Raw genomic sequence first — 12,605 nt, 5'->3', positions numbered from 1 at the left:
TTGACTTGATGGCACTTAACAAGAGGTTATTTCTTGTTCTATTATATAGAGATTTCTTGGCCACATGAGATTCTACCTCTGAAAATAGGTCGCATCACATATGGTATTCATGCTGATGGATTTGTCCCAAACAATTCAAAACAATAAAAATTCCCCCATCAAGACTGACATGGTTTGGTATTTTTCAAACCTTCACAACATACTGAAGCAGACTCCTGACACTGGCAATCACTACACACACATGATCACTTGTTAGAATATGATGGAATTTTTGCAGCCACTTTTCTTGATGGCAAGTTCTCCTGTGTAATCTCTACCAGCAACACTTCCAGGTCCATCACTTAATTGTGCTTATGTTCCTGCCAAGCACAGCCTAAGCCAGAAACAACTGTTGAAGCCAAGTATGGGGAAAGTTTGGTCCACCATCCATTTCTGAAGCCCCAAAACATTTCAATCATCCTTTACAATTTTTCCTTCTTTTTAAATTAAAAATGCACCCTAGGATGTGTAGGGGCAAATTTGTTGTGGTGGTTCTTGGCCTCCTCTGGGCTCTTTCTAAAATAAAAAGTTGACTAGAAGTCACCCTACTGCTGTGTGTGTGTGTGTGTGTGTGTGTGTAATTTGTTTTTCCTTTTTGTGGTGATTGCAAAAACCTGGTTGATTAATGTACAATAAATTTATTGTTTTGCTAAGAGTGTATGCAGTAGGAGTGTGCAACCTTCCAAGGTCCTTCAGGAAGTCAATATAGCACCTCATTTCCAGGCAGTTTCCCACCTATGGTTGAAGCAATAATCTTTGCTTTATATGGCCTGTGTGAGACCCCAGTAAGCAGTTCAGTTGCCCTGTAACAGCTGGACCACAAATGAAATTAACAAGGTTAATTTGTCTGTCCTAGTTCCATGTGATGAAGTGGTTTTGTACATCCTAATGTTGAAGCTCCTTTAGACTTCTGAGACTGTAAGGTACAGTGGGTCCTTGTTATCTGCTGGGGTTTTGGTTTCAAGATCCCCCACGGATAACAAAATCTGCAGATACACAAGTCCCATTAAATATAATGGCATAGCAAAATAGTATCCCTTATATAAAACAGAAAATCAAGCATTGCTATTTGGAATTTATACTTTTTTTCAATATTTTAAAAAGGTGAATGCTTGAATCTGTTGATAAAAAATCCATGGATAAGAAGGGCTGATTGTACTCTAGAAGAATATCACAAGATATTGGGACCTAGATCTATCCTCTCATCCTCCATATGCAAGCTTGAACAAGACCTGGAGCATAGGTGGGTATTGTGACCTCTATTCTGGGCCTTATCCAGTCTGCAGCGTTACCTTATCTGTCCCATGAAAGAACCTGGAGATTCCTCCCTATACTTTCACAGGAAGGTTTCCCATATGCTGCTAGCCTTCTAAGTTGAGGAGATGAGAGCCATGAAGAAAAAATGCCACTGTCTACAACCAATAATTGGAGTGAAACATCCCTAACCCAGTACAGCTTGTTTTCTGAAGGTTAGCAGCCTGGTTGGTAAGGGGGAAAGAGATGGAAATCTTCATTATTATTTCTGATCTGTGATTAAAGAGGAAGCGTGGATATGCTTTATCCACCTTGAAGACTTTTTAATGAGTGTCCGAGTCCTCCTTGCACCCTCCAGGATGGGAAGTCGGGACCAAGGAAGGAGCTGCTGCAGCAGCCAAGGTAGCAGTAGATGACTTGTATTACCTATCGGTCTCGCTGTCATGGAAGTAGTCACCTTCCTTCCTCCAGAGAAACCGCGGTCGGGGAGCGGCAAACATGGGACTGGTCTCCAGGACGCGGTGTCAGGATTGGAAGTTCCAAACCCTCAGAACTGGAATTGAGGTCAGAGACCTGGTGGATTGTGAGATATTTAGTAGAGGTGGCGTGGGAAGCAGACAAAGCCAGCATAGGAGCCGAGGCCTGTTGAGTATGAGAAGGCTTAGGCCTCTCGATATCTGTCGGTACTGAAGAAGCCCTCCTTGGTACCGGCGAACTGGAACAGCCTCCAGACGTGGTTTGGCCACTGGACGAAGACTCCATTCGAGGCTTCTTGATACAAGAGTGAGAAGAGACTTCTTTTTCCATCGAATACCTCCTTTTAGAGGACTTGTAAGAGGACTTAGAGCTCGTTTCCTTAAGGGAGCTCAAATCCTTCTTGGAATCAGAGTTTGACCTAGCCTTTTCTTTAGACTTGTCCCTTTTGGAGGACTCAGACTTGTCCTTAGCCTTTGGTCTAGCTCCTTTAGCCTGAAAGTTACGGTGAGGGGTTTTTACAGGCATGGCAGCCGCTGCAGTAGAAAAGGTCTGGGCCGTAGAAGAGGCCTGTGCCGTACTCAGTGTGGGTTCCGTGGCTGCCGGAGGGGAAAGGACCCGTTGATACAGAGCTGCTTTAAGACGGGATTCCTGGTTCTTTCTGGCCTGGGGAATCTTGGATTTGCAGAGGGCACAAGACTTAGAGATGTGCACTTCTCCCAGGCAAAGCAGGCAAGTGGAGTGAGGATCCTGCTCAGGAATCTTGCCCCCACATGTATCATAGTTCTTAAAACGCAGCCATTATCAAATCAGTAAGCGGAATTGAGGCCAAACAAAGATCCAATGGTCAACAAACACCGGGGGGGGGGGGGGGATCAGAAAGAAAATGGTCAAACAAGTTGGTAGGTCAAATTTCCAAAAAGCCAACAAGTAATTCCAAGTGAAGTTCCTTGAGCTGCTAATGCAGCGGAAAAAGGAACTGGGGAAAGCGGGAGTGCAGGAGAATTATATAGGATGGGCAGAGCTACCGCCAAAAAGTTGCAAAGTAAACTTTGCCCAGTGATTCCAGAAGTTTCTGAGCTGAACTGTGCAGGCGCAGCAGAATCCATTTGTATGATTTGCAGAGACCACGAAGAAGAATTTGAGATCTGAAAGGTAAGAGCTAAGGTGGAATAGAACTTTTCCATGATAAAGTCCAATTTCTTATTCTCCTTATCTAGTGGTGCAGACTGTCTAGTGCAGGCAGACTTTGATTGAGTAGCCTCCACTATTATAGAATTGGGCTTTGGGTGATGAAGACATCAATACAAGTTGGAGTGGAAGACATGAGATATCCCATCAATTTGTTTGGAATGGGCCAAATAGTAGATGGGGTGGCCCAAGACCTGCAGGCTACCTTAAGAAGGGAAGGCAGGACTAGAATGGAAGCAGGGCTAGGGACTTTATCCTGAATTTATATGTAGATGTGATATGATGGATCCAAGTCTGGTTGTTTAATGTCCAGTTCTAGGGGGTTCGCCATTTGAATCACCTGTTCCATGAAAGACCTAATGTCATCAGTGAGGCAGAACTGTGGTGGCTGAGGGTGTATGGTAGAGAGTGCGACTGACAAAAATCCAACAAGCCCGATGCAACTGTGGACTCTCATCTTGATTCCACCAGAGAAGGGAAGTGAGGTGGAGGAGATCTCTGATGAATGGACTGAGAATGGGGGACCAAGAGAGACAAGATGATAATAGTGAGAGCGGTTTGGTTCATTTTTCCTGGGAGGCCCTACTGTGGAACGAAGCAAGATCGGAGTGTCTAAGGGAGGTGATCTTGAGAGTGGTGCTGGTCCCAGAGATTGTGATGGGAAGTAGTAGTAGTGTTCGTGATTATAGTATCCCTCATAGCAATGATAGGAAACTTCATAATATGGATTGAAGGGGTAGGATCAATGAGGGTCATCACTGTAGTCCCTATAGTAGTAGAGGTGGGCCAAAGAGTAGGCAGAAGAGTGATGTAAAAAATGGTAATAATGATGTGCTTCCTGGAAGTGTGGTGAGAAGAGGTAGATAATCATCTGCATTTGGAGTCATGGTAGTGTGGATGTGTGAGTCCTACTTACTGGGACCAATAAGGCGGTGGAGAGCCGACCAGTCTAGATGTCATGGAAGCTGGAGATTTGTGGGTTTTGCAACCAGGGAGAGAAGATACAGGGGGCAGTTCAACCTCCTCCAACTAAGCCAGTAAGGGAATCTCCATGACTGATGGTACTGGAATCAGGGAGCACTCTAAAGGCAGAGGGGATTAATGATCTTGCCCTCTGAGGGTGAGTCCCATTAGGCCTGTAAAGGGCAGCTCAGTTCCGGCTGGATGACAGAAGTGAGAGGTGAAGAAGTGGTTCTTGTTTCAGGATTCAATGTTGGTGGGCAGGAGAATAAACAAAGGAATCCCCTCTATGCTTGCTTTGTCTTCTTCTTCTGGTAGTTTCTCAATTTTATGAGTGATGTCTTGAAGGACGATAGAACAACCTGGACTGTCTCGAGACTGTGTCCATACCATGGGAGGAAGATGGTACCGATGTGGTCTTCATGTGTTCCGCGACTGTAAGGCGCTTCTTGGTGATGGTAACATCAGGAGTTGAATCCTGAAGTGATCATTTTACAGCCATACAGATGTATGAGCCCCATGCTGATGCAGCTGGATGGGTTTGAGCAGACAACAATGTCAAAGGGTGTTCAGTAGCAGACAAGGTCCATTAGGAAGAGTTGTTTTTGTGGGCCCGTGGTGTGAAGGCCTTACAATGTGCACCAAGGTGACATTGTGAGACTTTACCAAGCAAAGAAGGCAGCATGTGATGCATTTCTTAACGAGCCAGTCAAGGACCATAACACAGAGAAGCTTACATGGTTGTAGGCAAAGAGAAGTCAGGAAAACAAAATCAAAAGTCGTAATAAGTCTAGTATCATATAATAGTAAAAAGATAAGGTCAGAAATCACAAGAAAATCAAAGCTCAGAGGTGTTTGAAGCTGCTGCACCAGTGGATAAAAAGGGTTTCAGGAAGGAACTGTGGCACAGGACTGCTTAGAAGTGGATAGCATTACAGTCAAAGTTCTTTATATATAGCTCTAGAAGGTTCCAAACAAAGCACTGCGCAGGCACAGATAACCCATCTGTGTGAGTTAGAGACCACAAAGAAAAACGCACATTTATGTATTCAGTTTAACAATATAAGTAATGTTTGAATAGAGCTTTTGTGTCCTTGTTATATAGTACAAACACTACAAATATGGTCAAACAGCAATAAAAACAATTGGAGGAAGGGGACTTCTGTAATATTTTCTCAAGTCCACCAGGTGGAGGCCACAGCTCAAACTACTTGCCAGGGCATGAACAGATAGCAAGCCAAGGTTACTCCCCAAATATAGTAATGGGAAATGATGGGGTTAAATAGTCTTTAGTATGAAGTGGGGGCTAAGACTCTATCTTCAGGACACCTGGGTGGTAAGTTTCAGTTTCCATTTTAGTTCTGACTCTGTTTGTTCATAAACAAAAAGCTCAGGACTTACAAAAGTGAGTAAAATCTATCTTTCCTGAAAGTAGGAATCTTAAAAGCCATGGAAGTACCTAAGAGATGTGCACATAGAACTTCTGGACTGGGGAGATTCCCTGAAGTTTTTAGACAGCTGCAATTTGACAATTTTAAACTGCTGCCTGTACCTGAAAGTTCCTGCTTCCTGAAGGGCATTGAGATTTGATGCCTCTCGGAGTACCCACTCTTTCATGGTGTAAGAATTTTCCTCTTGCTTTCTCAAAAGGCTGAAGAGCCGACTCTTCGTTATCTTCAGGAAGGAGGCTGAAAAAAGGGAGGAAAATGAAGTAATTAGTATTCTTTAAGGCTACATTTCAAATGTTGGAGCAACACAAGATTTCCTGATATTCTACAGTCCTTGACTATCACCAATGATGAAACTACAAATATGACTTTCTATTCAGGAAAGGTTTAATAACACAAAGCCAATTTAATCCAACATCCTGTTTTTTGTTATGACTAAATAGATGTCTGTAGGAAAGCCCTCTTCGATTTTTTTCATGCTACTTTAGGTCCTGGAGGTGGTACACAGCCCTACATGGCTTGGGCCCAGGATACCTGAAGGACCGCCTCTCCCCATACATTCCTCCCCGCACCCTCAGAACTTCTGGGCAGCAATTACTTAGGGTTCCTGGGGCCAAACTCTCCTCCACAACGAGGAGGACGTATTCCATCGTTGCCCCGACCCTTTGGAACACGCTGCCCACAGAGCTCCGCTCGGCCACCTCCCTGGCTCAGTTTAGGAGGAATTTAAAGACCCTCCTATTTCGAACCGCATTCCCCGAGTGAAGTCCTAGATGGCCTCTCTCTCTTTGCTGACGGCAAATTGGAGGGCTGACCGGGGATTTTATGATTGTTTTAAATTGTTTTACTGTATGTATTATTTTTATTATGTTGTTCACCGCCCTGATCAGTGGAAGGGCGGTATATAAATAAAAGTTTTATTTTATTTATTATTTTTAACACGACTAGCAGTCTTGTTGTTGTTAACTACCATCAAGTTGACTTTGACTTATGGTAATCCTTTGAATGAGACTACAAAGTCATCCTGTCATATCAACAACCCTGATTTGGTCCTGCAGACTCAGGGCCATGGCTTTCTTGATTGAGTCAATCCATCTGTAATGTGGTCTTCCTTTTTTCCTACTGCCTTCTACCCTGCCTTCTCATGATATGGACAAAGTACGACAGCCTCAATTGATTCATCTTGGCTTCCAGGGAGAGTTCAGGTTTTATCTGTTCAAGGATCCATTTCTTTGTCTTTCCAGCAGTCCACAGCATCCACAGAACTCCTGTCCAGCACTACATTTCAAATTAATTGATTAGCTCTTTCTATCAGCTTTCATCACTGTTCAGCTTTCACAACTATACATAGAAATTGGTATTACAATGGCATGGACAATCCTAATGTTAGCATTTAATTATATACGTTGACACTTCAGGATCTTGTCTAGTTGTTCTTTGGAAGGAACCTATCATTCCAAATACTAGTTGACTTCTGTTGTTATGTGGCTTGTTATTGTTATGCCCCCCCCCCAAAAAAAAAAGCTCATGCCGAACAAGTCTTGAAAAGAAACAACAACGTAGAAAGAACCACAACCTGGAAATATCACCCAAGGAGACTTTCTGCTGTGCTTTCTGCAACCAGACTTGTTTATCTTGGATTGGCCTTTTTAGTCATCAATGCGCTTGTAGAAAGCATGGGATGAGTACTTCCTGAATCTTCGTTCGCAAAGAAAAGCCAGAGATTGTTATGCAACTTGCTCCTGGTGATTTATTTCTTGGTTTAAATATCTCTTTGAATTCTTGGATCTTGAAGAAGAACAGGTTGCTCACCTGTAACTGTGTTTCTTCGAGTGGTCATCTGCGAATTCACACAAATGGGTTTATTCTGCGCCTGCGCAGCAATCCTCGGAAACTTCTGGAATCTCCAGGCAGAAAGCAATGTATCTTTCTGCAACTTTTTGGCGGTAGCCCCGCCCACCCATATATAAGGCCCCTGGTGGCCCGCTCCTCTTCAGTTCCGAATGAGCCGCAAACAGCGCGGCAACAAGCGTTGTCAAATGAACAGACACTGAGGGGATGGATGGGCGGGTTTGTGTGAATTCGCAGATGACCACTCGAAGAAACACAGTTACAGGTGAGCAACCTGTTTTTCTTCTTCGTGGTCTCTGCGAATCACACAAATGGGTTTAGACTAGCGAGCTGTAGTCAGTGGAGGAGGGAGTGTCAAACATAATCAATGAAATCAACAGTAAACAGTGTAACCCAGCACCTTGTATCTATTAACAGTGCAGTAGGTTCAGTGAATGGCAGAAAGTAACACTGCCCTCCCAAAGCCTGCGTCTTGTCTGGCCCTGGCGTCCAGCCTTAACGTCTGATGAATGTCAAAGGCTGGGACCAGACAGCAGCCTTGTACACATCCTCAAGGGGAATCACCCATCAAGAAGGCTGAGGATGCGGCTACCGCCCTAGTTGCATGGGCTCTAACCCGACCTGGCAAGGGCTTTCCAGCCAGTTCGTAGCAGAGGCAGATGGTGTTGCCGACCCATTTGAAGAACCTCTGCGGTGAAACCGGCAGCCCTTTTTTGGCTTCGGAGTAGCAAACAAAGAGTTTCCCTGAGCGCCTGTAAGCAGATGTTCTGTCCAGGTAGGACGCCAGCGCCCTCCGGACATCCAGGACATGAAACTGACATTCAAAGTCTGTGGTCGGATTAGGAGCCAGAGTCGGCAAAACAATGTCCTGATTGATGTGAAAGGCAGACAGCACTTTAGGTAAAAGGGGGATGTCTGTACGGAGAACAACCCTGCCCTTGTGAAATAGAGAAAGGGTTGATCCACCCTGAGGGGACACAGTTCACCAGCCCGGCAGGCTGATGTGATGGCTACTAGGAAAGCCGCCTTCAAAGTCAGGAGTCTCAGATCCGTAGTAGCTAAAGGTTGAAAGGGTTTAGACACCAGATGCGCCAGGACGGTGTCTAGACTCCACTGCAGAGGAGGAACCGCAGCCGGTGGATGCAGGTTATTGAATCTTTTAAAGAACCTTTCTATGTGAGGGTCTCTAAGCAAAGGGGCTTTGTTCTTAAACAAATAGTGAGAGGAGATGGCAGACAGGTAACACTTTATACAACTTAAAGAGAAACCTGTTCCAGTCAGTGTCATGAGAAGTCCAGAACCACTGGGATGGAGACACGGGTTGGTGGAACGTCCTTGGTCTGTAGGAAGGCAAGGAATTTGTTCCATTGTAAGGATGGGCCGTCTGGGTAGACGGTCTCTACGCTGCCCTAATTATTTGTTGTACACTGGGTGGAAGAGCCCTCAGTACTGAATCCTCCATGCCACCAATGGGAGAGCTTGCATCTCGGGATGGTGGACTTGCTCGTCGTGAAGCGAGAGTAGGTTGGGCCGGTATTCCAAGCGGAGATACTCTTGGGCTCGTCGTAGTAAAGGGGCGAGCGAACCAAGGTTGTGTGGGCCACCACGGAGTTATTAAAATTGAGTCCGTCCGGTCGGCCAACATCTTCGAGAACACTCTTGTGATCAGAGGAAACGGAGGAGGGGCATACGGTAGGCCTTGAGTCCACTTGAGCTGGAAGGCGTGTCCTTCTGTTCTCGGCTCTCCGGTGGGAGAGCAGAACCTCGGTGTGTGAGCGTTTGACAGGGAAGCAAACAGGTCCAGCCGAGGGGTTACCCAGTGGGCGAAAAGTTGGTTCACCACATCCGGGTGTAGCCTCCATACGTGGCAAGTGGAGGATGACGTGCTCAGTTAGTCCGCGAGGTTGTTTTGATCACCGGCAGGTGAATGCACTGCAACAGCGTCCTGTGCTGTATGCACCTTCCCAAATGAGGATGGTGACAGCTAGTAGCGTCTCTGATCTCGTACCTCCTTGTTTGTTGAGGTAGTGTATGGCGGTGGTGTTGTCTGTGAGCAGAAGCACGACTTTATCGGAAAGAACCATCCGAAAAGCTCTGAGTGACTTTTCCACGACCAGGATCTCCAAGATGTTGATGTGGAGAGCGGCCTCTGCGGACGACCACTTGTCCCTTATAGCAAGGTCCGAGTGTGGGCGCCCCAACCTTTCAGGGAGGCGTCCGTGGTCAAGGAGAGGACCAGTTGTGGAGGCAGGAATGGCATCCCTATGCAGACAGTGTCATGTTGGAGCCACTAGGATATCTGTACGGTCCGTGGGATGGTGAGCACCTTGGAAGGAACGTCTTGATTGTGAAGTCGATGAGCTTGGTAGGGAGCAGGTTAGACTTGTCAAAGTTGACCTGCAGGCCCAGGACAAGAAGGAGTGAGAGGGCAAATGGAGGTCCTCGAGGAGAGTCTCTTTGGAGGACGCCCTGAAGAGTCAGTCGTCCAGGTACGGGAAGACTGTGATCCCCTTTTTTGAGCAGGTAGGCCACCACGGGCGCCATGCCCTTGGTGTAGACCTGTGGAGCTTTAGAGAGGCCGAAGGGAAGGGCCTTGTACTGGTAAGCCTCTATGGCAACAGCAAGGGGAAGAACCACCAGTGGTCCTCCAATACTGAAATGTAAAAATGGGCGTCCTTTAAATCCAGTGTCACAAACCAGGAATATTCCTGTAGGAGTGGTAAAATCGAGGCAAGATTCACCATCCTGAACTTCTTGCACAGAATAAAGGCATTCATGGGCTGAAGGTCCATTATGGGCCGGAGGCCCGAGTTTCTCTTCGGTACAGCGAAGTACCTGGAGAAAAAATACTGTTGAACCCTCCAAGGGGGAACAGGTTTAGTAGCGCCCTTGACTAAAAGAGTGTGCACTCCGTCGAGAAGAGGCGAAGAGGTGTGCAGGAGCACATTAGAACCTCTCCCTGCTGGGAGCCGGGGTACCAGGGGTGTCGGCCAGAATAATTTTGACGTGTCTTAACTGAAGAGGCCCGAATTGTCAAAGGGCATATCTTCAATCGCCGCCTTTGCCTGGGGGTTGAGTTCAGAGGCCCGGAGCCACGCGTAACGGCGAAGGGCTATGGACCATATAGCACTTGGATGCACAGTCCATGGTGTGCTTGACAGAAATGATCTGTTGGCCTGCTATCAGATGGATCTCATTTCGCAGAGCGACCATCATGCGTCTCCTATCGTCTGGGAGATCAGCGATGGTAGGGCCCATCCCCTCGACCAGAAACTGTATATAGGCCCCATACAGGCTGCATAGTTGGCTATCTTTAAGTCAAGAGCAGCTGAGGCAAAAAAAGAAAAGAAATTTTTTTTTTCAGTCTATCCAGCTTCTTGATGTCTCTGCCTACTGGCGAAGAGACGTCCTAGGAGCGAAAGTAGCCTGGGCTCCTTCCCCTATATCAGAATTCAGCTGAGGGTGGCTGGAGAGCCAGGACGGAGTGGACGGAGTGACCCGGTAGAAGTTGTCGATCCGTAGATAGTCTTTTCTACTGGGTCGAGGGCATCATCATCAGGGTGGGCCACCTCTAACTTGAGGGCGCCAGCCATCCGTATGACCCTGTCAGCAAAGGCCCTGACATTGTCGGTGGGCGATGGCAGTGTCGGGCCCTCAGGAACGAACTATGATCCTCTGTCCGAGAGAGGTGATCTTAGGAGAGTCATCTCTGTCAAAGTCGTCGGGCCCCTAGGTGACGTCCACGGCCTGAGCGGGGAGGCGTGTCCGTGTGGGGCCACGAATGCTACGACACAGATGGGAAGGTGCCACTGGGAGTAGGTACTGTCCCGTGGGCTGGTCATAGACTGGGAATGACTCGAGTGGGTCCTGATCTGGCTCGACCGTGTCGGTCGTTCATAGGCCAAAGCCTCATCAGCCTCTGTACCAAGGGCGCCCCTGCCCTTCCGTGAAGGAGAACGTATGTGCCAATTGTCCCGAGAGGGAGAGCGTGGCTTTGATCTTGACCTCTGTGGGGATAGAGGTGCATCGGAGTCTAAGGGTTCTCCCTCCGATTCTGGATCCATGCTGACTATCTGCAGGTTGTCCGCCAGTACAGAAAGGTGGCTCACAAGGAGGACCCTGGGCTCCAAGAGCACTGTCCGGGAAGATGCCGGCACAGGCGGCGTCGGGGTCTTAATTGATGTAATGTCAGAAGACGGAGCAGGTACTGGCCTCGATCCTGGCGGAGGCACTGAGACCATGGTCGGAGGTCCTTTACGCCAGATTTTGGCGTCGGCGTAGGGGTCTTGATTGACCCAATGTCATGAGACGGAGCAGGTACTGGCCTCGACTATGGCAGAGGCCCTTTAGGCCGGGTCTTGATCAACCCCATGTCAGGAGACGGAGCAGGTCCTGGCCTTGAGTATGGTGGAGGCACTGAGATCATGCTCAGAGGCCCTTTACGCCGGGTTCTGGCGTCGGCGTCGGGGTCTTGATTGACCCAATGTCAGGAGACGGAGCAGGTACTGGCCTCGACTATGGCGGAGGCACTGAGACCGTGCTCGGAGGCCCTTTATGCCGGGTTCTGGCATCGGTGTCGGGCTCTTGATTGACCCAGTGTCAGGAGACGGAGCAGGTACTGGCCTCGACTATGGCGGAGGCACTGAGACCGTGCTTGGAGGCCCTTTCTGCCGGGTTTTGGCGTCGGCGTCGTGGTCTTGATTGACCCGATGTCAGGAGACGGAGCAGGTACTGGCCTCGACTATAGCAGAGGCACTGAGACCGTGCTCGGAGACCCTTTAAGCCGGGTTTTGGCGGTGGCGAAGATGAGCAAGCCCGCTGCTTGTTGCAGTTGGAGCACTTGTCCCTTTTCCTTTTGAGGACTTAGAGGTGGTATCACCTGTCTCTCCGGAGGCTCCAGAACTGCCAGGCTGGCTTAGAGCTTTTTCGTACAGCGCAGCCTTCAATGTCCGGCCCCGCTTCAGGGTCCGGTGGACATTGCCGTTGGCCATGGGGATTTTAACCCCGCACTTTGTGCTCCTCCTAAAGGAGGCCATGGCAAGAGAAGTCCGTTAGGTCAGAGAAGTGGTCAAGCCGAAGGAGAGTCCAAACGAATGGACAAAGAGACTCCAATGTAAGAGCAAGCGAAATGCTAGCGAAGTTCCTCGAGCTGCTTAGCGCGGCGGAATGAAGGAACTGAAGAGGAGCGGGCCACCAGGGGCCTTATATATGGGTGGGCGGGGCTACCGCCAAAAAGTTGCAGAAAGATACATTGCTTTCTGCCTGGAGATTCCAGAAGTTTCCAAGGATTGCTGCGCAGGCGCAGAATAAACCCATTTGTGTGATTCGCAGAGACCACGAAGAAGAAGAGGTCTCTTGTCTTAGCATTTTTGTTGTCGTCTTCTACTT

At 47.9% G+C, this 12,605-nt stretch overlaps 1 protein-coding gene across 5 annotated transcripts in view; it reads right to left on the bottom strand.

Annotated features, from left to right (window-relative positions):
• The window catches only part of LOC149322312 (E3 ubiquitin-protein ligase RNF213-like), a 218,258-nt gene that overhangs the window by 63,032 nt on the left and 142,621 nt on the right, over positions 1-12,605 (bottom strand). For all 5 annotated transcript variants that reach the window (XM_089539242.1, XM_089539250.1, XM_089539260.1 and 2 more), the window contains one exon: positions 5,471-5,606. In XM_089539242.1, the coding sequence (XP_089395368.1) occupies positions 5,471-5,606 (136 nt within the window). The remainder of the gene's footprint in view (positions 1-5,470; positions 5,607-12,605) is intronic.

Source organism: Sceloporus occidentalis, unplaced genomic scaffold (genome assembly GCF_023333645.1).
Source record: "Sceloporus occidentalis isolate IW3139 unplaced genomic scaffold, rSceOcc1.0.p SCAF_1, whole genome shotgun sequence".
NCBI classification, from domain to species: Eukaryota; Metazoa; Chordata; class Lepidosauria; order Squamata; family Phrynosomatidae; genus Sceloporus; species Sceloporus occidentalis.
The sequence above is the reverse complement of the archived record's forward strand: the minus strand, read 5'-3'. Positions and strand labels throughout refer to the sequence as shown.